At 43.0% G+C, this 26,450-nt stretch overlaps 1 protein-coding gene across 4 annotated transcripts in view; it reads right to left on the minus strand.

The window, feature by feature from the left end:
* The window catches only part of EGFLAM (EGF like, fibronectin type III and laminin G domains), a gene marked incomplete at its 5' end in the record, with an annotated part of 78,164 nt that overhangs the window by 24,939 nt on the left and 26,775 nt on the right, over positions 1-26,450 (minus strand). For all 4 annotated transcript variants that reach the window (XM_084278126.1, XM_084278124.1, XM_084278125.1 and 1 more), the window contains 9 exons: positions 583-772; positions 3,103-3,247; positions 4,260-4,360; positions 5,583-5,683; positions 8,585-8,921; positions 9,164-9,279; positions 18,978-19,144; positions 25,430-25,577; positions 25,826-25,943. In XM_084278126.1, the coding sequence (XP_084134252.1) occupies positions 583-772; positions 3,103-3,247; positions 4,260-4,360; positions 5,583-5,683; positions 8,585-8,921; positions 9,164-9,279; positions 18,978-19,144; positions 25,430-25,577; positions 25,826-25,943 (1,423 nt within the window). The remainder of the gene's footprint in view (positions 1-582; positions 773-3,102; positions 3,248-4,259; positions 4,361-5,582; positions 5,684-8,584; positions 8,922-9,163; positions 9,280-18,977; positions 19,145-25,429; positions 25,578-25,825; positions 25,944-26,450) is intronic.

The following is a 26,450-nucleotide window of genomic DNA, read 5'->3' on the forward strand; positions in this document are numbered from 1 at the left end:
TAATGGCCACAGCACTGCTGTGGATCTGAAAGTTCCATGCGTTGCTTTGGACAAGTGCAACAATGCCTTTAGGCAAAACACATTTTGTTGGCTCCACAGCATTTTAAATACAAATACAGCATACATATTATTGATTTCTGATTATATGATTGTCAGTCAGGAGCTTGAAGAAGCATCCTGAGTGATGCTGGCAGAAATACTGGTGCAGATGTAATTATATCAGCAACACTGAGTTTCCTGTTTGCCCATGAGAACGGCTTTCCTATTTATTGTGTAGGACAGTTGTGTCCAGGAGGGGTTTGGGTACACTGGACAGTAATGTTTACCTACACAGCAGGACAGTTGTGTCCAGGAGGGGTTTAGGTATACTGGACAGTAATGTTTACCTACACAGTGTGATAAATCCTCCTACTACAGACCCAGCAAAAGCAATCTGCAAAGGCACAGAAAAACACCACGCCAAAATTAAAAGCCAGACCTTCCCTTCTCAAACCTGGACTATTACTCGACTTTTTTTTTTTAACAGGCAAAAAGTAATCCCTGTTTTACCACTGATTGAAGCCCCCATACCATTACACTTACCAACATCAGCACCACTGACTGCTTTCCCTAATGGCCAGGGTCTCATATCAGTGATCTTTCCATTGATGCTGAGCGACTGGACACAGCCCTGAAACCCACGGTTGGTGCCCGTGGCTCTGACCAGCCAGTACACGCTGGGGGCACCGCCAACATAGAAGGGAGTCCGGAACGTGATTTTACTGTATTGGCCCTGAAGGGAAAACAGAGCATGACATGATGTAGGGCAGACATAATGCAGGATAACTAATTAAGCCACACTGGGTATAATCAATTTTTTTTCCTCCACAAATGGTTGTGTCAGGGGATATGGAGGTTGCACACTGGTAATTCCTCTCCATCGGTCATTCCTCCAATCAGCCTACCATTTTAAATGTTACTTTTTGCGCCCGCATCCATCATGATAACATAGACTGTTAACAGCACAATAAAAAACTTGAAATTCACTATGTTCTGAGGATGAATTGTGATCAGTCTTTTGCTGAAATTTCTTTCTTTACTTTTGCCAAAATTGTTTATCTTCTAAACTCTAAGTGCTGGGGGACACAGACCAATGTGATATTGCCTTCTGGACAGAACCCAGCAAGTGCTTAGAATGGAATAATAATGAAAGTACCAAAACCAACAGTAAAACAAAAAGACAAGGCAAAAGTGGATAAAATTTAAACTTCACTAGAGTTCTGCTCAATTTGCCAGCACTGAATTTACTCCCCATCTCTTTTTTGATTTGCATGAGCCTGCCCATAGAAATATACACATACAAGTTCACCAGTACTGCTATACCGCACAGGAACTAAACTCCCCCCTGCCAAAACTAAACAGAACTCTTTTGGACTCCATGCTATTGTGGGCAATGGAGTCATAACTCCTTCCATAAACTGATCAGAATATATGTGTTTTGGCACTTGTGCAAAGGTTGTTCTAAACCTCGCTGCCCTTTTGAAGAAAACAGTCAAATTCCCATATTTATTCATGGACAGTGTTTAGCAATGTGTCCTTCTGACTGCACTGACCATTAGCCTAAAAGCTTTATGGATTTTTCACCCCTGTCCTGTCCCCATAGTGTTTATAACAATAAATTATATCCCCATACACATATTTTGTTGGGCTAAATAAGCCAAAGTTATTCAGTCTAAGGGTGTTCACTGCACAGGGCACTGCAGAAACACATCAAATCAATCTCCGTTTCAGCTGGGAAAAATATTTCAGGTGGGGCCTGGAGCTAAAGAGATGTCCACAGGATATCATGGTGGGCCTATACCAGGACAGTGGGCTTACAGCTCTCCAGCCTGCCCCAACCACTTGCCATTTCCTGTCACCTTTGATGCTCCTGCCCGCCTTGGTCTGCCAAGTTCCACTTCTCTTGAAGGCACACTATGGACTGTTCAAGTTAAAAATGAACTAGGTCAGTGGTAAAGTCTACCACTCTGCTGATCTAATGACCTAATCCAGGTCATTCTGGGCTGAGGAGGACTCACTGCAGCAACAGTACTACAGGAACAGCAAGTTCTGGTGGAGAGCAGCACCTACAGGAAATATATTGTTTTCTGCGATAGCTGCAGCTAGAAAAATGTGTGTCCACAGTCAAATTTGTTTTGTAATCAACTCTGTGAATCACAATCCTCCTACTATCCCTTTGTTCCACCTCTTCTCTTTTGACTTAATCTTTCTTGACTATGGATGTTCATGAAAATGTGAAGTAACAAGATGTCTGAAGCTGCTCTTTCTCAGGGTTAAGGATGGCATGCTAATAGTGGCTATCAAAGGGAAACAATTTCCAATTATCTTTTTTTTAACCTGAGCCTTAATTTCACTTCTGTTTTCTGGCCCGGTATCAGATGAGCAAGTCAAGACATCTTCCTCTGTTACATTGTATCCCGGTGGCCTCATAAGAAATTGTTGGTGTTAACAGAAGTCAAGTCAGTGCAGAATGTCATTCTCCATTATTGTGCTTAACTCTATATCCATAGCATAGATGTAATTACACTTCTGTATACAAACCTTGTATGGCTATATGTATATTATATATATAAATATATATAATTATACACATATGCATCCAATTTTTCTGTCTGAGGAAGCAGAGCAGCTCTCTGAGGCTTGAAAAAGCAAGCAATCAGGGATGGTAGCTGTAAAACTTACCAACTTTTCACAGCAGCCTGCATCTCAGACTCACAAAGCGTGTCTCACTTTTGCAGAAAGGTGGCAGAGCAAGCATGGAGGACAGCAGGTAAACTATGATGGGATTCAGCACTGGGATGTTTATCTACAAGGATTTCTAAACTACGTTATGTGGATGAATATCTTTGTTTGGGGGTTGATCTCTAGAGGTCCCTTCAAACCCCTACAATTCTGTGATTCTGTGATGAGTAATTGGTACACTGATCCTGGTTCACCAAACGCCCCAACACTGATAGATAAAAATGTACTTTTTCAATCTGATCTGACTTCTGTTGGAAACAAAAGAAGTCAGCATAATCTTGAGAGAGCCCAAGGCCAAGCTGCAGGTGCAGGATCACCTACCTGAGATTTTCCTTTCACTGGAGCACTGTTGTCCATCCTGAGCCAACCATTCATCCCATCTCTGAACAATGTGACACTGTGCCAGTTCCCCAGCTTGATTTTGTTTTCACTTGTTATGATGGCAACCCCAGTGCCACAGTTGAACCTGGGAGCATGAGACAGAGAGGGCAAGGTGACAATCTTACATTACCCAAATAACTTCATTTTTAGACTCCAAGTATTGCCTTTGCTCCTGGGAACCTTCTGTTTCACATTGCATATTAGCAGACCAAAGGAAAATTAGGCAGAAGGTCTACATATGACCTGTCCTAAGTTGCAAACCTCATTATCTGTCTTTCTTCCATGGAGAAGATTTCTTATTCTCTGGCCGTACCAAGAGCACTGCAAAGCTTGCCAACAGCTGAAACTGTTTCAAGAGGGTATTGCAATCAGAGTTCCTGCTATCACAGTAATTTCTCTTGGGAATTTTTCTAGCTCCTTGGTGGAAGGCAGTGCTACATTAATAATTCTGCAGTTTGGTATGAAGCTCAGTACTGATTAACAGGGAGACCTCCGGGAGAGTCTCTGTGGTGCTGAATGTGTGCAGAACGTACTATTTTCTCTGACTGCCATTCTGTGCAGGTAAACAGAAACACAACAAAGGCACGTCACCCATGCTGACTGAAAGAAAGGCTCTCCATCTTTATTTTAAAACACTACAAGTCACATCTAAGATGAACTTCCAGGCCCCTTGCTGACATTAAATCCTTTGACATTAAATCCTTTATTTTGCTATATTATATGCAGATCCTGTTGCTGTGAAGCAAAAAATGTGACTATGCACAGCTCAATATAGCATAAGCTTAGCAAATGCAGTGGCTTGGTGCCATTTCTGGTAACGCAGCAATGAGCCCTGGACCACTGCTTTGAAGAAAACCGATCCTTTTGCCTTTACAGCAAGGTCTGAACAAAAAGAGCTCAACAGGACACACATCCATTCACTAAGGAGGGATGAGAGAAAAAAATATGGAAGAACTGTTAAATGAAGTAATACTGTCCATTTTGTGCACTGCAAGAGTGAGAAGTCAAAGACATGGCAGAGACTCATTACATATAGCAGTCCCAGGAGGCAGCAATGGCTGCTTCTCTTTACTTTAGATCTAGGATGGAGGTTTTACCTGAATTGGATGCTACGTCGGATGATTGCCAGTGACATAAAATCACCACGACCGTGTTCATTTTCTCCACAGTATAGCAGTAAACCATCTTCTGACTCAGCCTGCAATCACAACACCAACATGAAAAATCAATGTCTCAAAGTAACAGATAAATGCAAGCAGCACCAAGGGATTTTTATCCAGAAAAGGGACAGCATTTTTCAGATGGAGTTTTTAACTTAGGAAACCAGAAACTGGTTGATCAATTTTAGTTCCTGCATTTGAATATCCTAGAAAAATATTGCCTTAATGCTTAAATGGTTTAAGAGGGTCTCTTCTACCTACAGTACAATACTACCAAGACCTGAAAACAAGCCTGAAAGCACGAAAGACTCTGACATGTCGCATATGAAACCTCTGAGCACAAAGTCTAGCCAGGATGTCCTAGCAAGTTTTCTAAGTGTAGACACATCAGACTTACTGGGCATGAATACACACACCCTGCTTCACATGTTCAGTGATCCTGACACTTTTCACAACCTATGCAGGCAGGGTTTCTCCATCTGTGCATAGCAGCTGAGGCGGTGGCTTTTCACAGTCATCCTGCAATTTAAGCTGACAAATTGCCAGAGGAGCGTTAGATCGGCACGTGAGTCACCAGCTTGCTGCTGCTCCAGTGACAGTCTCATACCTCGGCTGGCAAGTCTGCCTCATGTGGGAGCCAGGGTGCACCCAAGAGCTCGGCCACCCTCCCTACCAGCAGCACTGCCAGTTCTGTCCGTAACACGCAGACAGCATTCACATAGGTCACTATGGGATGTACCTCACCACCTCAGCCCTGTCATTGAAGAAGTCCAGTATCTTGCATGTATAAATAGTGAGTGTGACAAACTTAAGAGGTGCCTACTTAAGTCCTGCTGGGAGGAAAGAAACTCTAGATATAGTTTTGCTCAGTTCAAGAAGACCACTGCTTCATAAAGATAATACATACCACCTCCAAACTGCAATTCAGAAAACATCCAGGTGTGCTTCAGCCTGTATCTCATTCACATGGTGGCTATAACCTTGCCAATCTATACTGACACAAACCTGCTATGGCAGTGTTACTGGATCCCAGGACTCTCATATGCACTGACCACCCGTAATGGATGTAACCATTTTAGCTCAATTTGCCAACTTCATTTGCATTCACTGAAAGTCAAGCCAGGCCTCTGGAGATGAAGGTTATGTACAGGCTCACCGCAATTACATTATAAGCTATACTAACCTAACTTATTGTTCTGCTGTCCACAGCATCAGAATAAGCAAATAAAATGGAAAGTTCTGATGTGTGCTTAAACTTACCCTGAATTCAAGAGTAATTTGAAATGTCTGATAGGAGTTTTTCAGTGGTTCAAATGTGATGTATGAGTAGCCAGAGAATTGAGGATATTGGATAATAACATCTGAAAAGAAAACGCAGAAGTATGATATTTAGCAGGTTTCTCCTATATAAAAATCGATACACATATTTAGCAGTAGATAAAACCAGGTGAAAATGCAAGACAGTGTGCCTCCAGAGGCAGTCATTAGTCAGCAGCAGCCAACAATCAGTTAACCTATTGCCTTGTCCTCCCATCACCTTTCACAACTGATTCCTTTATTCCCAAGGACCTACTGAACTTGGAAAGAAACAGGATACTGAAGGCCAAATACTGCTCAACAGTTTAATCGACAGTTTCCGTGGAAATTTCTCCAGATATTTATCCTTGTTACAGAAAACAGAACCCATCTACTTTGTATTTATTTCCTTTTAAGAATTCATTTAACACAAAGACAACAAAGTAGTTTTCTGCTTTGCAGGATTATAAAAACACATGAGGGAAACGTGGCCAGACTGCATTAGTCACTGCCACTCCACAGCGGCAGAGTCCAGCATCCGCAGAACCCTCAGGTGTCCCCTAAGAGACCAGCAGCTTCCAGCACTTCCCTTTAGTCAGATCAGGGCAGAAGTAATGAGAGTGACGGGGAGAAGAGGGTGCTTGCAGACATCTCTCCATCCCTGGCTTCAGGTCCTTCTAGGAGGGAGAGAGGGAGGGAGGAAGGGAGGGAGGGAGGGAGGAAGGCAGGCAGGAAGGCAGGCAGGCAGGAAGGCATGAAGGCAGGAAGGCAAGAAGGCAGGGAGGAAGGAAGGAAGGAAGGAAGGAAGGAAGGAAGGAAGGAAGGAAGGAAGGAAGGAAGGAAGGAAGGAAGGAAGGAAGGAAGGAAGGAAGGAAGGAAGGAAGGAAGGAAGGAAGGAAGGAAGGAAGGAAGGAAGGAAGGAAGGAAGGAAGGAAGGAAGGAAGGAAGGAAGGAAGGAAGGAAGGAAGGAAGGAAGGAAGGAAGGAAGGAAGGAAGGAAGGAAGGAAGGAAGGAAGGAAGGAAGGAAGGAAGGAAGGAAGGAAGGAAGGAAGGAAGGAAGGAAGGAAGGAAGGAAGGAAGGAAGGAAGGAAGGAAGGAAGGAAGGAAGGAAGGAAGGAAGGAAGGAAGGAAGGAAGGAAGGAAGGAAGGAAGGAAGGAAGGAAGGAAGGAAGGAAGGAAGGAAGGAAGGAAGGAAGGAAGGAAGGAAGGAAGGAAGGAAGGAAGGAAGGAAGGAAGGAAGGAAGGAAGGAAGGAAGGAAGGAAGGAAGGAAGGAAGGAAGGAAGGAAGGAAGGAAGGAGGCCTATTCCTTGCTATTTGTACACTGACAAAATTTTTCTTGCATATTTAGATCTCTTTTGTGTGCAAGGCATACATTTTAGGCTGAGGTGAAGAGAAACAGTGTGATAAATCACAACAGACAGCACTTAACTCATGCCCTGATCACAAGCAGAACTGACTGGACCAGAGCACCATGCAGCTGTTGATTGTAAAGAAAAGTCTGTTTTCATTCAGATTAATATACTATTTAACAATATTGGCTGCTGTGGAAAAATTCAATACAAGGGAATAGTGGTACATGATGCTACTGCTTACCAGGGAATAGCACACTCCCATGTGAAAAATGGTGGTTTTGGACTGACGTTAACAAACCAGCTCTACAAATTGTACACAGCTATGTCAGTTCAAATAAATCCTCAGCTCTTCATACTTCATCAAGGCCAAAAATCACATCTGCAGCTGTTCCATGAGGCTGAGTCACAACAGATTGTTTTCAGAATGAGCCCTCTTTACTCCAGCACCAGGAGGAGAAGATCAAACACCCTCAGTGTCTGTATCCCTGATGCACGACACCACATCATGAATGTCTAGTGTGAGCTTGCAGAAGAAATGTGTCCCCCCAATGTGCTGCTGTGTGGCAGGGCCTTTGCAGATCAGATCATCATGCAGAAGATCACATGGATCAGCTGGTGGGAGAGTACAGGCAACAGGACACTTTGCATAACCTCTGACACTCATCTGACCCCTTGGTCACCAAAACCAGCAGAAAAACAACTCCAGGGAGGAGAAAAACTGACCCGCTCACAGTCTGATAAGCCAGCTGGACTGACTCACCAGGTGATCATATCAACATCAGACCCAGTGAAAGGGTGAGGTGAGGTCTGCAGAGGGAGAAGACAGGAAGTTGTCAAGGGAAGGAGCAGCAGGATGGCTTCCTGCAGCTCACTGACCTCTTCTCCCAGCTCAGCTGTCATGCAGACTGGCAAAAGGATGCATGGCAAGTCCTGATTGGGACTTGCCACACCTCCTTAAGTTGACTAGGCTTCAGGTAATGCTTTCAGAATTGGGGAGAGGCTTTGTTCCTCCCTTGCCTCAGGCTGCCTAACACATGTGCTGGGGCTAGTACTCTGCCCTACAGACCATGGGCAAAGCCTGCTCTGGAGCTGGTTTTACAATGGGGGGTCCGTCTCACACTCCTGCTGCATGATCAGCATCATTCAACGGACCACACTGGAAATGTGGGTGGTTCGGGCTTCCGCTGCAGGCAAAAGGCAATGTCCCAAGGGGGGCTGAATGTCCCTGATGGAAGCTGTGGATGGCATGGCTGGTCCCTGTCAGACCTGGCATAGCTGGATTCTGTCAGACCTGTGTGCCTACCGACATACCTGGCTCCATCACCCTCTCACTCCCAGTTGGGGGAAGGAGGATTAACCTCTCCTTTGCACCATCACAGGGTGTCTGTGTTAAGCTTTATTAAAGAATAACTTCTTCACACCTAGCTGAGAAAAGAGAGGTGAAGGGACTTATGTTTGGACTGGGTCGTGGAAGCTGCTGCCCTTAGCAATGTTGTAAGTCCAGACGGCTATTCCTGAAGGGTACTTTGGCTGGTTCATCACAAAGATGCTCCTTGCTCAGATTCCTTCTCAGACAAAGAGAAGCCAGCAGCAGCAGGCATGCAGAAACCTACCTTCAGCACATGTCTCTCCTCCTTTTCCCAAGTTGCAGTGGCAACGTGAACCGCCATGGTCATAGTCATTGACGCAGAAGCTGTCTGCAGAACAGATGGCCTCATCACAGGAGAGATCAAACAGGCGCGCTGAAGAAGACGTGCTGCCCTTCCTCACTGACTGAGCTGTAGTTGGCCGTGCTGTGGTTGAAGGTCTTGTGGTGGTGGGAGTGGAAGTAGTGGGTTCAGAAGTGGTTGTAAGGATCCGTGACAAGAGCCTGGAACTAGACTCTGGTGTGACCTTCGTTTCAACCAGAAATTTTCTGTTCCCTCCTTTAATAGCGGGAAGAGGTCTGAGCTGGAAGGAAATGAAGAAAGAAAAATTCAGTAAAAACTAAAGTTCTGCATTGAAATTAAATGAATACTTTCTCAGATATAGAGCTGAGGTATGAAACTCAACCTTACCAAAGGCAAAGAAAGTCACATTATTATATCTGAGCATATAATATCAGATATTAAATTTCCTGACAAGATCAGACACTTTAAAGTATTGAGATAATAAAGAAAACAAAAATGTCAAAGCAGAATATTGGAATTTACCTCTTCTATGTAAATGTCGTAGTCTGAGTCATCAATATCAAATCCATCATCATCACTAGTCACTGTGTCTGTGATATACCGATGCCCATAGCTTCCGCTTCCTAATTCCTCAGAGCCTAAAATGACACAATGGGTATAGGGTATATTCAGGTTTTTTTGTTTTTTTTTTTTTAAATTTTTACACACAGCAACACAGATCTTATCACTCCCTGCTTTGCCACACTGAAATCTGAAGTGGTGTTACTGTTCATCCTGTACAGACAGCCCAGCTGTCAGCCTGAAAGTGGGGAAGTCCAACACATGCAACCTAAACTAAACTTAGTATCTTCTTGGAATCCCTTACTGTGATTCCCAAACAAAGCAGGCAAACATCAGTTCTCCCACTGCAAAATTAGTTTTATCCATCAATTTTCCAGGACAACAGCTCTGAACTTTTTCAGCATGGACACGATTCTAACAATTGCACTGGTTTCAGATCAAACTTTTACCTTTTATAAATACACAGACCCATATCTGCCTTACTGTCAAAGAAATAACTGGAACAGAAAAAGAGATGCTTCCAGACAGGGCTTTTCTAGCACATTCTGCTTAGGAGTTTTATCTGCCTCCACTAGCATCAGTGCTCCTACAGTTAGCATGCCAAGTGTATTTTTAGGCTATTTTTTAAGATGCAATTTAGCACCTGGAAAAAAGAAACATGCACAAGCATCACGTGTTTTTCATGTGCACAATCTGCTTCTGCCTCACCTGGGTGCTGACCTGCTCTGTGAAGTATTCTGGGCTGGGAATGGGCAGTTTAAACAGTCAGAGTGTCCTTATAGAAAATATCTATGATTTTCTGCACTTTACAAAGCAAGTTCTGCTTATACAATGGTTTATGCTTTTTAGGTACTAAAATTTACCAGAATCATGAGGAAAGATAATAGGGGCAACTTCAGCACTGCTGTTTCTTGTCCTTCCAGCAAGGCTAATGATATAGTGCACTTGCTAACCAGTAAACAACAGACTGCATAAATTTGCCTTTTCCATAAAATATTCTGCAGATACTTAAAGCACTGCTTAGCTGAGTCTCTGTATGGGCTGACCATGTGTACTTGTCTATTTAGGCAGCCACAAGCTGCCCATACTTGTTTCGTGAGTTAGTAGGTTACACTGTAGCCCTCAGAGATGCAAAGTCTTGCTGGGCAGTGGCTGTCTGTGGAAAGGAGACTTGTCAACCTAGAAAACACCAGCTTGTCACTTGATGGTTGTGAGAGCTTCACTACCACCACTAACAACACAACAGAGCCAGCAAAAGCTAACGAGGTGCAGCGGACTTTCAAAGGCAGCAGTGTGGGCAGAGAGGTGTTGGGCTCTTTGAGTCAGTCTCTCTGTAGTCACCCATCTCCCACTTTGGTGCCAAATAAAGGAAAAGTACCTCAGTGACCTGATTCAGGCAGGAGAGCACTTGTCTAAATCTTACTGTACTCTCTTCCTTTGCTGTGACTGCACCCCAGAAGTCCTGGCAGGCAGTTATGAAAGCAAGCATCAGACACGAACACATGCCCTGGCTGGCTAATTGGCTGCACACCATACAGTCTGTGGGTGTTACTTATCAATGGGCTTGTAAAATCAGCATACTGAAAGATCAGAGGCAAATGAGTAAAGGTAATGAGGCATACACATTTGCAACCAAAACAACATGCTAGGCTGGGAGAGGATGTGTATAAAACTTTCCACTCTAACATGTATACCAAATAATCTCTAAATAATATCAGAGCCCTCAACATCTTTATGACTGGTAATGAATGAGATGAAACCAACTGGACAAACTATATCCAGATCATCTCTGCTAGTGACAGTGAATGCATAACAAAAGTTACTGCTGGAGAAATAGACTGGAAATTTACGACTTGGTTCAACCCTGCATTCATTATAGAAAACAATAGGTATTATCAAAATGTGGGCAAAACCTCTTGTGTCTAGCATTCACTTGTATAGTCACTCTGGTTAATCACCATCACAGGGAAGGGAAGGGAAGGGAAGGGAAGGGAAGGGAAGGGAAGGGAAGGGAAGGGAAGGGAAGGGAAGGGAAGGGAAGGGAAGGGAAGGGAAGGGAAGGGAAGGGAAGGGAAGGGAAGGGAAGGGAAGGGAAGGGAAGGGAAGGGAAGGGAAGGGAAGGGAAGGGAAGGGAAGGGAAGGGAAGGGAAGGGAAGGGAAGGGAAGGGAAGGGAAGGGAAGGGAAGGGAAGGGAAGGGAAGGGAAGGGAAGGGAAGGGAAGGGAAGGGAAGGGAAGGGAAGGGAAGGGAAGGGAAGTAAAAGAAAAAAAAGAATAGGTGTTCAGTTATCTAATCCAACTGCACGGCTGACCTCTTCCGTTCATCACTGCATCAGAGTCTTCTTGACAACAGTGATTTAGTAAGACATGTATTTAAAAAAAAAATTCAAACATAAACATTACCAATGTGGCTTGCAGTGCAATAGAAATTATATGAATGAAGCAGAGCCCAGCACTAACTCAGCCGCCAGCAGATGCAGCAATTTTCAGCTCACTAGAACACTGCTGCTTTCTAGTCAGCCCTGCAATATTAATTACTGACTACTGTGTGTCTGAAACTATTTCAGAACTAACTCAGTTCTTCTAACAGATGAAACTGTGATTTACATAAGAGTAACAGAAGCTATAATGCTAAACTGGGAAAAATAAAGGAAAAATTACAGTCATGTGTCAGGGAAAACAATCTAATCTGTATTTGAACAAGCTGTGATACACAAACTCCATTTTCTAATTTAGAGGTCACGAGTTACAAAATAAACATCTGTTGTAGTCTGAATTCTGTCACACTTTTTCTCTTTTTCAAACAAACTTTCAATTGCCTTAATGGGATTTAGGTTCAGTCAGGATGGCAGGAATCAAGCAATACAGAGAATGAAGCATCTTCATATTCAGAGGTAGAAAAACATTACATCTCCAATTCAGGTTCAGATATGTACATTTGCTTACATGTATAGATACTATTTTAATGCCATGCTCGTTTTACCAAAGGGTAGCTCTCCTGATTTGAGTGGAGTTATTACTAGCTGCATCAATAACCACCAGCATGCAGTGAGATCTGGCAACAAGCAGTTGCCCAAGCAGAAGGCGTGTCTCTTTCATCTGGCAGACCAAAGTGTTCCATGCTTTTCCAACCCTGGGACACAAAAAGTACCCGCTATTTTAAACAAGACAATGATTCCTTTCACCTTATTGCAATGGTACAAAATTTACAGCCTGGAGAGACCAAAGAAGGTACAGCTTATTGTGGCTGGTAGAAAAGACTGCTTTGAGGGCCTGCTTCAAAGACCTTCAGGATGTAAGTTTGGCATCACCAGGAAAAGTGTGACTTCAAAAAGTGTCCTAGCATCCAGAGGTCTCCAGCCCCAAAACCCCACTTTTACTACCCCCAGCTCTATCTGAATTTCAGCTAGCTCATGGTACATTGACCTACCTGCTCACCTGTGAGTGTGCTTCAGGTAATCCTGTTCTAGCAGGGGTTTGGACCGCATCATCCCAGAGGTCCCTTCCAACCCCTACAAATCTGTGAATCTGTGAGTAGTTTTGGTAACACGTAATGCACCAGGACCAATGAGGCCACTCTCTTCTAACTATGCCTGAATTTATACTGGTGAGAATACAGCCAAATTATGAGATTATCTGAAAGCTCACTGGCTTCTCAGTTGCCTTGCTCCACCCTACATCTGGTGCTTGCTCACTGGATGTAACGTGATGCATGTGACGTGACACATGTGACATGATGCAATACAAATACAAAGCAAACAGAAAGCAGAGAAGTTAACAGGGCTTTTTCTATATAAAACCCCATGTGAGCCCACCTCTTTATAAGCATCATGTTGCTTTGGTGGAGAGCTCATCTCATAATAGGTGGCAAATCAGGGCCAATTAAGCAAAGCAGTACGTTGCAAATAGCAAATCAATGACCACAGCAATTATAAGCTTGCTATATTTCAATAAATCAGTGTTTCAGTGTGCAAGGAGGTGAAGCCTGTTTAAGAGCCTGTACCAGGTCCAATAATCCTGTTCTATAATTACTTGGAAAACCTGTAGGGGTCATGAACTTTAGGCAGCTTCTTTCCAAATAATCAGGGATTATGCAAAATAAATCTTTCTTGAAACAAATCAAGAGCCACACAAACTGTTATTTGCCATTATGCTGCCACCAGCATACTGATCAGGAGACACAAGAGAGTGTAGGAGGTAGGCCACTGGGCACTGCAGTGTGGGCAGACTGAATGGAAGTGTTAACAGACTGATCGCCTTCACGCAGAACCCCTTGCAGGTCTAAATCCAAAATACACCAGGGGCATTTTAATCTGACTTTTATTCATGTCAGTGACTCACAGCGAGGCACTGCATATCGCTTGGCTTGTCTTGCTTTTTGTGCCTGTCCATATAAATATGAATGCTGCCTTTGTAAAGCCTTTGGAGATCTATAGGAAACAATTCTGTGGAAAACCTTCTCCATTTGCTATCTCCAGGACTTATCACCACCATGTACATCAAGGTTTGGGCCCAAGGGACTGCTCTTTTCCTCTGCCTGAGCCTCAGCAGGCACATTCAAGCACTGTGCAGAATAATTAAGCACCTGCAGCAGTACTTTGCTCAGTATGAGCCTGGCAGTGATGGCCAGGACCAGAGGAAGGGATGTACCCAGATTAGGCAGCCACTTCTGTCATATTTGCTGTGGAGGCAAGCAGGAGGGTATTTTTAACAGAAGACACTTCCTCTGTTGGTCTGGCAAAGCCCAAGGCTGGTGACCTTCCAGGCACAGTGCAAACCCCATCTGTTTCCCCAGGAGATGAAGGGCATTCAAGACATGCAGGTGATGACACTTTGTTTGTTTGAGTCTTTGGGACAGTTTATTTTGTTGTTACTAAACTTGGTATATGAAATACATTGGGTTTAAGTAAATTGTCCATGACCCTTTGAAAGATTTCATAGAGCAAAAAACAACCATGTAAGTGAAATACCCACAATCTGCATCTGCAATTAAGAAAGGCAATAAAAATTGATTTATTACATCATTTACTTCAAGAAAAAAAAACCAAGAAAAAAGAGAAATAGAAAAGAAACCAAATCACAAACAAATGAGAACTCTTGGGGAAACATGCCCTCTCTTTCTGCCCTGAAAATGGAGCAATGTAACATTAACCAAACATGCATTTTTCACTAGGTAAGGAGTTAACTGCTTATAATCAAGGCCATATGTTCCACTTGCACGGGCCTTGGGAGGTCTGTCACATTAGGTGATACAGTCAACAACCCTTTAGAGGAACCTTTTAGCAAACAAAGACAACGGTGCCCTATGTTGACCTGAAACAATTCACAATCAAGAGTGCTGCAAGAACAACCACCTTTGAAAACACAGTGAAATAATTACACATCAGAACAAGATAAAACCCAGCATAAAACATCTCCAAGTAGTATGGACTCTGTGTCTGCAGGACTCATCTCTTTCTCAACCTGCCTGGAGGAACTGCAAGAAAATCTATGCAATGCAACAGGGATCATGAAGGACCCCTGTGTTTGAGTTAAAGCTGGGAATTTGCTTTTAAGTTAAGCATCAGAAAAGCACTAATTATTTCGAAACAAGCATAAAAATCCAGGATATACAAGCATTAAGGTACACATTTTTATAATCCAACCACACTAAGAACCTTAGTGCCAGCACTATGTGGACTAAGTGTAATGCAAAAGAGCCAGATACTGCACAGAATTCTGCCAGCTTCCTGAGGTACTTCAGGTATCTCTGAGGAATACACCAGGCAGTCAGAAAATAGCATCAAACATCTGTTGCATGCTTCACTATTTTCATGGGAGGAGGAACTGTGATAATAATGGAGTAATTTCTGTGAGGTGCACCCTGAAGAGCAAAGATGCTTCAGTGTCAGACGTGTCTGACACCTTTCCAGCAACCATAGGACACTAAGAGCTATCTGCTGACACTTGAGAGATTCGATTATCTGGTGCCATCTGAGATGCCTTACTCTACCTGACATCCCCAGAAGGCTGCCGGGTGTCTAACAGATGAATAGGAGGAACATACTCTCCTGCAGTGACAGCTGAAAACCAGAGGACCTAGAGGACATCACATCTACTGCATCTCTACACCAGAGCAACTGAAGTGAATAATGAGCTTGGCCAAAGAAAGCAACTATTGGATTTCTGGCTAAAGGGAAGGTACTTGCAGATACAAAATGTGAACTAGAAGTGAATTTTACTTGGTTGCCCTTGTGCTTAGCACAGGTTTTTGTGGGTTTTTTGTTGGTTGATTGATTTTTTTCTTGTTGGTTTGGGGTTTTTTTAAATTAAACTTTTCAATGGTTTACATCAGTTTTCAGGGTCTTGTATTGGGTTGGGTTTTTTTTTTGAAAAATAAGTGTTCAGGCTATGCACAACTTTAATTAAGAACATTTTTTTCACAATATAAGTTCGGCTTTTCTACTAATGCACAATGTACTTGTGTGCCTGGTCTACATCAAACCGGTTTCTTTTACGCATATATCATCACTAAAGCCAAGTGAGAGCTGCTATACTCAGTTACACTCCTACTTCCAGAAAGACACAGAACTTACTTCTAAAGGCATGCATTCTTCCTGACTTTGAACAGTACTCCTTGCTCTGTAAACAGCTGGTTATTATCAAGACAGGTATCCACAAGATAGCATCAGCTTTCATGGATAGTGGCTATCTATAGTTTTTAAGCCCATTTGCAAAATCCACCCTGGAAACTTAAGAGCAGACTGTCAAAGGAACACCATTTGCACTTGCCCAAGGACACAGAGTTTGCTAAAGTAGCACTAAGTACAGTGACTTACGCAGGTCTGGAGCCTGCACTGACAAGATGCAGCCCCAGGCCACAGGAGGTCTGCCTGCTCATGAGAGGGTGTCCCCCAAAACACTGCAAGCCCCTTGGTGCTGAAAGGCCAACCTCAGTCACAGCAGCACTGTGGTCTACCACAGAGTTTTTGAGCCTATTCAGAGTTCTGTGCAACATGCCTAATACATTGTTTTCAGATCTGACTGAGGCACAGAATCAAGTTCATGCTCCCTATGAACCACTTCAGAGATCAGTATTTACATACACCGGGTGTGAATTTGACCCCAAGCTCCACTGAATGTCCATGTTCCAGAGCCATCATAAGTCTCTGCAAAACAGGTGCTTTCTATAGGCAAAGTGTCTTTTCTGATGTGCTTGCAGTAGTAAGCACAGCATGAAGGCTATTCCTTATTAACAGTGGTAGACACTTTATCTCTTCTGACTGAAGAATGCAGCCCCAGATAAACAGGATATCCAAATGTGGCTGAGGCAGCAGGACCTTTGAGGATCCAGGGGCTAAGTAATCCCAGAGCACACTGCACCTCTGTGGTTTTCACAAACATCTGCTTCACAAGTTAAACTCACTAGTTCAGCATCCATAACGAAGTTCATGCAAACTGTTCAAGGATTTGAATTTATGACAGAAGGGAAAAAAAGAATGGAAACTGCCAAACAAAAGTCAATGAAAACGAAGACTTCCAACACAGGAAGACAATCTACAAATAAATTTTTAGCAGGCTGGATTGGTGGATGTTGCAGTTTTGTGAGGCTGTGCTGCTGAGACGGTTTCTTTAAGCAGCAGTTGCAGTTTTCTGCCAGCCCAAACTATAAATGAGCAATTCAAGGCCCAAGAGATAGTGAGCGCCTCTGAGAATCACACAGAGGAGAAAACAATCCAGAAGTAGCTGCATTTTGCCACCCGAGAAGGGAGTGAGAAGATGTAACGAGCTGTGCAGACACTAAGGCCAGAGAAGGGTGGGGGAGGAAGCAGCCCATGGAAAAGAGAAACCCATGGAAAAGGCCGAGACCCCACCTGCAGCCCGTGGAGGGGCTCCACGCTGGATGGAGCAGGTGGAGACATAGAGGAGATGCTGTGACCCTACATTGGGACAAGCCCCTGCCAGCACTTGCAGCCAGGAGGAGAATCAGAGACACAGAGATGAGTGAGAGTTTTGCACTGGAACAGGTTTTCTGGGGGAGGCTGGTGACCCCACAGAGGACTGGGACTGAGAGACACTGTGATAAAGAGATAAAGCCCTGGGGAACGCATTCACGCTGGAGAAGTTCATGGAGAACTGTCTCCTGTGGGTGAGGCCCTACGGTGCAGCAGGGGGAGGGTGTGGAATGAATGCACACAACCCCCCGCAGCCGAGAAGGAAACCAACTTGCAAGGGACTGACCGAAGCCCCCATCTCCCAGTCCGTGCCCCCCTGTGCTGCTATCGCGGGGAAAAAGGGAGTGAAATCATGACTAGAGTGAAGTCTGCTAAGAAGGGAGCAGGGGGTGGGGAAAGTGTTCTAAGATCTCGTTGCGTTTGTTTTAAGATCTGGTCACGCTCCCAGTTCCAGTTTTACCGTGCTTTGTAGTGTAGTGTAATAAATTAGATAGTTAATCTCTTCTTCACTCTGTGTTGAGTCTGTTTTGCCCATGTCATTGATGACAGAATGATCTCTCCCTGTCCTTATTTTGTCTCCTGAGCCTCTTAATAAATATTTTCTCCCCTGTCCAGCTAAGAAGGGGAGTAATAGACTGACTTTGGTGGGCGTCTGGCCTCCAGCCAGGGCTAAACCACCACAGTGGATCACAAAGGATGTGTTCCACATTTCTGCAGCAAGAAAATTCTTCTTACAGAGCTCACAGCCCTACCTGAATATTAGATGCCCATTTTCTACCAGTTAATTAAAGATGATTTGCAATTTAATGTGCAAGTAAGAAAACAGTTTTATGCTTTTTTTTAATAGTTCATTAATCTGTTCAAGCTATATCCAGACATTTTCTTCTGTGGTATTCTGTCCCCTACAAATGCCTTCAGAACTGGATGGTGAATGTATTGATACCTTTTAAACACAATGAAAAGGTTCGCACGTTGAGGACATAGCTCAGTTAGCCCCCTGCCAGCCAAGGCTCTGCTCCCTCCATCGACTCTCTGTGACTCTGGCTTTTTCACAAGAGATGCAAGAGATGTGATTTGCACAACACCCAGCACTCTGTGTCGGCTTGGTTGGGGTTCTCACATTCTCCTGTCATTCTGGGGCTGATGAGGAGCAACTGTACTTCAAAGTCAGGCCACAGAGACACCAGGACTGACAGAAGATTATATCCCAAGGCGGGCCATCAGGAGATGGGTGCAGGACCTGCCCTTTATTGCAATGTGTATGGCCTACACTGCTACACAAATCTGAATATAACTATTAGAAGTTGTGATTATTTAAATATGTCTGAATGCATTTTCACCTAATATTTTTGCTGTGCAACTTCTGATAAAAATAGGGCTTCCTACTTCTTTACATCATTATTTTCACGGTTGTCCCCAATATTTTTAGAGCCTTACTCCTCAGAAAACATAACAGATTTTCTTCCATCTTTCCCAGTTGTTTAAATTATATATGCAGTATGTTAGAACAACAGACAGAAAAGAAGAACAACAGACTTCTCTCTCCTGTTTGCCCCCATGATATTCACTTATCAGCTCTGCACAAAGCCAGCACAAAAGTCAGTAAGCAGCAATACAAAAATTCCTGGCAATGACCTCCAGGGCAGCAGAACGGCAAGAGCACTTCTGCCTGGAGCTTCACATATCTGTGCTGGTGGCCTGACTTTTCACAGGATGCTGCAAGCTCCGAGGAAAGGTGTCAGGAAAGGTGCCTGTGCTTGGAAAGCATCTCTTTCACTCAGCAGCCCTGAGTTACAGACATACTTTATTTTTATATACTCACGAAAAAAGTGGTTCTACTCACTGAATGTTCGGATGACATCGCTTGGTGCACTGGCAGGGCTGGATCCATAGGAGTTTGCTGCTCGGACAGCAAACTGATACTTGGTGTTTGGGAGAAGTCCTTTGAGAACCATGGACTCCATCTGGATCTGCTCTTTTATAACCGTCCAATTGCTGTCAAGGTCCGGCCTTCAGGATCAAGCAAAGCCAAGATCATAAATAATTAAAGTTGTCTGTATAAATGAATCACCTTTAAACTATCCTGGGAAATACACAAAATAAATGAGATATAAGCCTGCTAAACCATTGCTGAAATCCTTCACTCTTAAGGGGCCAGGCTATGCAACTATTACTAAGCTCAAAGCCTGTGATATCAAAACTACAGTGATATAAAACCAATATTCAGATTTTGCTTAGAAAGCCAAGCAGGTCATTTAGAGGAGAGATTGTCAAACCAAATTTTGTTTATCTGTCTTCACGGGTTTTGGATTCATAGTTTTAATGTGGACGTATATTCCCCACAGTTCCACATACAAGCATTGGTAGAATGAGAGTCTAGTATTCGATCTCCCAGGCAGTCAGGTTACTCCACCTACACAGGAAAATCTGTGTCTAAAGTCTTCTCTTCAGAATAATACCCCGCAAATAATGCGGACAACCTGGCCTGTGCATGTAGATTTAGATTAGATATAAGGAAAAAATTCTTCCCTGTGTGGGTGGTGAGGACCAGGCATGGGCAGCCCAGAGAAGCTGTGGCTGCCCCCTCCCTGGCAGTGTTCAAGGCCAGGCTGGATGGGGCTTTGGACAACCCGGTCTGGTGGAGGGTGTCCCTGCCCATGGCAGGAGGTGGGACTGGATGATCTTTGATGTTCCTGCCAACCCAATCCGTTCTGTGACTGTGATTCTACTGTGAAACCAAATTCCCATGTCTGTCTTCGGACAATGCCTGGTTAGCTCCTGATTCATGCTGGAAGCCAGCTGTCAATAAACGCTTGCTCTAAGTGCCAATATAATCCATCTGAAATTAGTACAACAATTCATATGGCAGTTTGGTTAAGTTTGTGTGTGTGGAGGGACATCAGAAAGGAGGACTACATCAAAACAGAGTATTCTTATATTTTCACACCATTTCTGCTCTCTGTATAAGTCGCCTCTTCTTATCAAAGAGAGGACTGAATGAGAAGGTAAACAAATACAAACAGAATAAAAATGTAAATGTTAAGTCTAGGCCACCCAAAATATTAAAATTGAAGCCCGTGAAAGTAAAATAGGGACAGAAATGACTTTCAGAGAAAATTATTCCAGTGTCCTTTTCTGAGATGTCCTTGCGATATTTATTACAGGAAATAACCTCCAAGTGCTCCCTGAGTCTACCAGTGTTTATGTAGGACTAGCTGCAAATGTCTCCAACAGTCTTCCAATGAAAATTATAGCATAAGGCAGGCATTTTGTATTTGTTTATTTGCAGCTGGAAAGAAATGCCAAAGTTAATGCATGTTTTCTTTTACCAGTCAATACAAGACTTTTTAATCACCGAGGTTTTATTGCTTTGTGCCAGCCGGGCAAATGCAGTGACAGAGCAGCAGCTCCCAGCTGCCCAGCTCCTGTGTGCAATGGCACATAGGGTGAGAATATTTCACTGTCTTGCTAAAAATAAAAAGAAAATCAGACAAATGCATAAGATGTGATGACAGCTAAACAGACTATCTTAAGTAACCCTCCACCACCATTTCCTGGTAGACAGGAGGGCATTTATTTTGGCTACTCTCTCATTGTTTCCCTTCCCTGAGCTTTTGATGCCTGTGCCAAAATGAAAATATATAGTGTTTTCCAAATGAAAGCTGTTAACATCGCTTCCTTCCACATGCTCGCTTAGTAGTGTTTTCAATTTTCCTGTACACATATTTTTTTGGCTCTAATTCCAGCCCAAGGAATGCCTGCTAGCTCAAAAGCTGTCTCATAGTCTCTTTGCAGCAGACTCTGACAATGTCTGTGCCCGAATGGAAACAACATGCCTCTGACAGAGGGACCCAAAGGAAGTATTGCACCCTGTGAAGATACAGGAGGTAACACAAACCAAAGGATAGTCTTCAACTTCACTGACTGTCTCTTGCAAGACTTCCTTCTGCAGCAGTGAATAATAAAGCAAATGCCTACAAACATGTAAGCATCTGCAGCTGAAGGAGAGGGAAAGAGGGAGATTTATCAGTTGACCTTTGCTGCTTGACCAGAACATCCCCTGTGTGAACAAATCGGTACAAGATGGAAAAATGGCAAACAGATGGGGGGAGAAACACAGCAAAGGCAGCTGGTGACTTTCTCCAGGACCATCCAGCTCCCGTGTTTTCAACATTCCGTTGAAAAAGATGTCAGCAATCAACAGCATTCTGTTGAAAACTGTCTCCATGTTTCTTTTTTGTGTCAAAGTTTGGTCTGTGTCAACTTTTATACCAGAACTGCTCATTTTGATGCCATTTTCCCCATGGTTTTTGGAGTGCTTCATTCACTGGACTGGCACAGGTGTCTCCATCTCTGGCCGAGACCTCTCAGGGCTGTTCTGGTTGTATATGGTTGTGCACAGGGAAATGAGATAACTTCTTCGGGCATTTTCTGCTCTTGAAGTCACAGCTCTGCACTTCCAATGCAGAAATGTCATGCAGTAAAAATCCAGCCACTGACAAAGTCAGGGAGTTTTTAAGATGACAAACATATGGGTAAATTCAGTAGGACTGGATGGATGAAAACCAAGGGCAGAATTCTGCCCCAAGCATACCCAAAATATCCAAGGGCAGAATTCTGCCCCAAACATACCCAAAATACTTGGATTATTGCTTTAGGTTGTAATCCAGAGGTTGATTCATTTCAGGAAAGGAAATCTTTGAGATGCAGAGAACTTCCTCTTAAAATCACCAGGGAATGATTAAAAAGAGCAAAGCACCTTCTAGCAATCCAATTTTTGTAAGGTTTTTGTTTGTTCTTTTCTGTCATGTTTGTACTCATCCTGAGTGACAAATTCAAATTCATCTCAACAGTTATTTTTTTTATATTCCTTTAAGTATAGTGACAAGTACAATACATTCTTACTCACTATGGAAAATAATAACTGTAGAAAGTAATGACTATAGGATATTTGGTTTAGTAATTATTATTATTTAGCTTTATTGTGACACTTTCTGCAAAATACATCAACCAGGTCAACTCTGAAGAAAGGGGAAGACAATTTTCTAACCTAATTCTTTTGTTAAATATTTGTCTGATGCTGTCTAAACACTGTTAAGCACTTCCTCCCCAATTTCTACACCTTCCACTCTTCTTTGTCAGTTACATTTTCAAGGATTTAACCCTCACAAACAGCGAGGTAAATGTTGAGGCAGATAGATCTGTTTCATGCATTCATCAGGAAAACAGTATTAAAGGTATTGTTTTGCTGGGCATTAGGAGGTGTGTCCTTGGTCAGATCTGTTGTTTGGATTCTTTGCAAACAAAAGCAAATACGACTGCCCAGTTCAATATAGGAATTAATTTAGGGATATAATTTTTTTTAGGAGGAAGGCTTAAAGATAATCAAGAACCTGCCCACAACACTATTACTAATCTGCTCCACCCTAGCATGTCTATGCTGATAAATCTCCCTAGTTTTATCAGCAGAACCTGCCTAGTTCATTACAGCAGAAGTTTCGTGTCACTGCTGAGATACTAAAAAAATTCCCTGGTATGGCAAGATTAATGTTGAAAGCTGCTGACTCCATCTAGGTACCAAGGAGATGAAAAGAAAGTGTCCTAAATGTTTTAAGGGGCATGCTGCTGAAACACTTGTGGTTCTGTAGATCCTAGCTGAATATAAAAATCTGGATGCTAGTCTCCAAGTTCAGAAGATTGCATAGGCATTCACCAGATTAAAAATCGGAGTATTTGGAGTATTTGAATGAAATAGCCAAGACCCTTTTGATAGTTAATTTTTTGTAGTATCTTTAGGGAAAACACCCAAACTGGTTTGTCATAAAATATTTCTCAGCATAAACCAACAGATTGCAAGCTTCCACAGACACCTTCAGGTATTGTGGGTTTTACACCTTCTTTTACACACTCGCTATGAACTGTGCAGAGAGCAGTGAGACCTACACCCACCTCTCTGATTTTCAGCATGTAGTCAAGTTGGTATTCTGGTCTCCCTACTCAACCTCCAACAGTCAAGAACAGAGCAGAACCAGAGTTAGCCCAGTTTGTCCTACAGCTGTAAATCCCAGCAGCCCGCCACTGCCCGTAAGCAACCAAAAGGTTCCAGGGAACACCCATGCAAGTGCCTAAATGAAGGTGTAAATTTAGACCCTGAGTACAAATGGACAGTAGGGTAGCTCTGGTTTTGATTAGGTTCTGATAAGTGCAGACAATGTATTGACTTTCCATGAGGTTTTAATCCCTAATATCACAGTTGAGCAAATGAAAAGACTGTTTTTCCCTCATCTCAGTCTCCTAGCATTTTTTTTTAGGGTTAAAGTCATAAAGTTAGTTCTAAGGGAACAGAAATGATTTAAACAATGTCATAGTTTTTAGACATTTGTGCTAGACCCCCAAAAAAATTACAGATTTGCATAGGATAGTCATTAATTTGCTTGCAAAAGCATAGGATAATACTGTATTTCTTTGACATAAGAAGACTTAACTTTAAATTTACTTGAACTGTTTTGTTTTGGTTTTACATTGGCTTAATTTAAAAGCTTTAATTCATGTTAACACATTTTACAGTAATTAAAACTATATGCAAACGACAATGAAGCTAAAAGTTAAATCTTTACTTCTAACGGCTATTAGGGCTCATGGCTCATTGAACTTTCTCCAAATATATAATCAAGCTTCCAAGTCTAAGAGAGCATAATCCCAAAATTAACAAATGCACTTCCATCTTAGCTCTAAACCTCAAACTAAACATCATAATCAAAACATTGTGCTGTTAGCAAATTCCTTCCTGAAGTCTAAAACCAGTGGAACACTGAAATGTCAATTACTCGCATCTTTCAACTGAAACAGTGAAGGCAGCTTTCCACTCCCCAGCTGAACAAAAAACATACAAGGGTGCACTTCCAATGCATCAGATGGAGATGATGGTGCCCACTTCTTCCATTAGCAGGCCCCTGGCTCTGTGAAGAGGTGTACATAAGCCCGCAGGCTCCACTTCCCAGCAAAAGCACGGAGGCAGCAGAAGTGCATTCACTCAGAGCCCAACAAAATCCCATCCCCATCCACCAAGCAAACGAGACAGAAGAGATGGGGAGAAGAGAGAAAGGCTCAGTTAATGGGTTTGAAAATGGAGAAATTTCATGGTAGTGCTACAGCAGAGTTTACATGATGGCCATAACGTGTCTTCAGCCCTCATGTCCTGCCTCCAAGTGCCGTGAGCACCGGATGGCTTCCCACTAAATACGGTGCATTTTGATACAAACACAAAGTGCAACATACATTCATAACCAGGCTTTCAGCCTGCAAATTCTTTTCATTATATCAATGTCTTCTAGATTGTAGCCATACTTTGAGCACTGAAAAACAAGAGTTCTTTTTGTGTAACAGCAACATTCCTTTTTAAAAAAAGAATGTGCTTTTCTGAAGAATATTTCTTTGACCTTTACAGCTCAGAACAGTTAAAGAAGCAATTCTCCCTTCGTTTCCAGAAACCTCAACTAAAACCTGTCATCAAGCGTTCACCCAAAGGATTAAACTTCCAAAGGGTGAATATTGTATTCACTGTAAGGGTAAACATAGGTGCCAGCAAATTAAAATAAAAAGCTTTGTAGGCAGGTATTAGCTTACACAAGCATATGAACAGTCAGGTATGAATACTTGTTTGTGCATGCAGATACAACTACCTCCTCCTGACCCTTTATATGCATCTTATAAAAGCAACTCGATGGGTAACTTTTTAGAGTTCAGTTCTATTGCTGCAAATTTTAAAGAGTTCAGCATAAAAGAACCCAACTAAACCAACCCCCCACCTTCCCAAAAACATTTAAACAGAAAGGTCAACATGGTTTGCATTAGGGTAACAATCTGAGTCCTGCAAGCTCAAAACCCAAAAGACTTTTGTCAGGTAAAATTTCCCAAGTTTGGAATCCCTGGATTGTTTTCCTACAGCAGCCAAAGGTACTCCTGCCCAGGGAACTCTCTGCCACACACCCTTTTCTCAGCATGGTTTCACAGTGTTTCATGACAGGAGGAACTTAAAACTTCATTCACCCAGGCTTTTATTAGAGGGAACAGATCAAAACAGACCCTGTTTTCTTCAATCAGAAGGTATGATTTACTTGTGATTTTGTAAGAAATTATATTATTTGGCCTGTCTTTAAATTTCACCTGGCAATTCAACACACATTAAAAGGAAAACTAAGACTGCTATACACAGTAAGAAAATCAATCATGAGAAAAATTCACATGCAGTTTAATAGTGCAGTTTAGGTACAAAAACTGGTATTCAGACTCCACTGGCAAACTTGCCTGATAAACTCCACCATGTAGTACTGGATGGGGGAGCTTCCTTCGCTCACTCCAGGCTTCCAGGACAATGCAACTTCTGAATCCGAAACTACCACAATCTGGGGCTGATAGGGCGGTGCAGGGGGCATGCACTTATCTAAGCCAGAAGAAATACAAAGGCATGGCATTAGACAAGCAGACAGGCTAAGAGACATGATAACCCAACACCCACGGACTTGGGGTTTCGATTCATATGCTTCTCCACTCACCTGTAACCCCTCTAAAACCCCACACTTGTGGAAAAATAATGCTAAAAGACTGAGATATGGCACATGGCAGAGACATAGATGTGAGTGACCTGCTGTGTGACAGGCATTTTGCAAGAGAAAGCCATGTACACATTACCTTGGGACAAGGTTGTCACGTCTCTGGGCATGCTGGGTCGTCCTTTCCCTGCCCAGCCGTACGCTCCCACGCTAACACGGTGCGGAGTGCCTGGCTTTAGATCACCGATAACAACTTCCTACCGGAGTCAAGAGAAGACAAGAACATTGTGAAAGCTTTTCCATGTAACTGGGGACAGTGCTGTGATCTGGGATTCAGGGACCTTACATGGCATTTTCCATGTACAGTCCTAGGAGGATTGTCCCCAGCCCAGCTCAGAACACAAACAGCACCATGTGTTTCCTCTCAAGCTGCAGCTTTGCCCCAGGGGAACCCACAGGGATGACCTGGACCCATTTCTCAGCATAACTCACAAGGTTGCTGATCGTTTGCATTCACTGTCCAGCTTTTTTGGCTGGTGAAGTCAGTCACATACTATTCTCTCCCTTGAGCCAATTGCTGGCATTGAGTATCAGCCTGGTGCGTTTTCTTTTCTTTTTTTTTAATGTTTGGGTTTTTGTTTTGCTTTTCTTTCAAATCCACAGACCATAGAAGCTCCTGAGAATGAAGCAAGTTGTCACAGTGTGAACTGATGTCCTTTAATTTCTCATGGAGCACAGACCAGTCCCATCACCTCTCACAGTTT

Source organism: Gallinula chloropus (genome assembly GCF_964237585.1).
Source record: "Gallinula chloropus genome assembly, chromosome: Z".
Taxonomy (NCBI): domain Eukaryota; kingdom Metazoa; phylum Chordata; class Aves; order Gruiformes; family Rallidae; genus Gallinula; species Gallinula chloropus.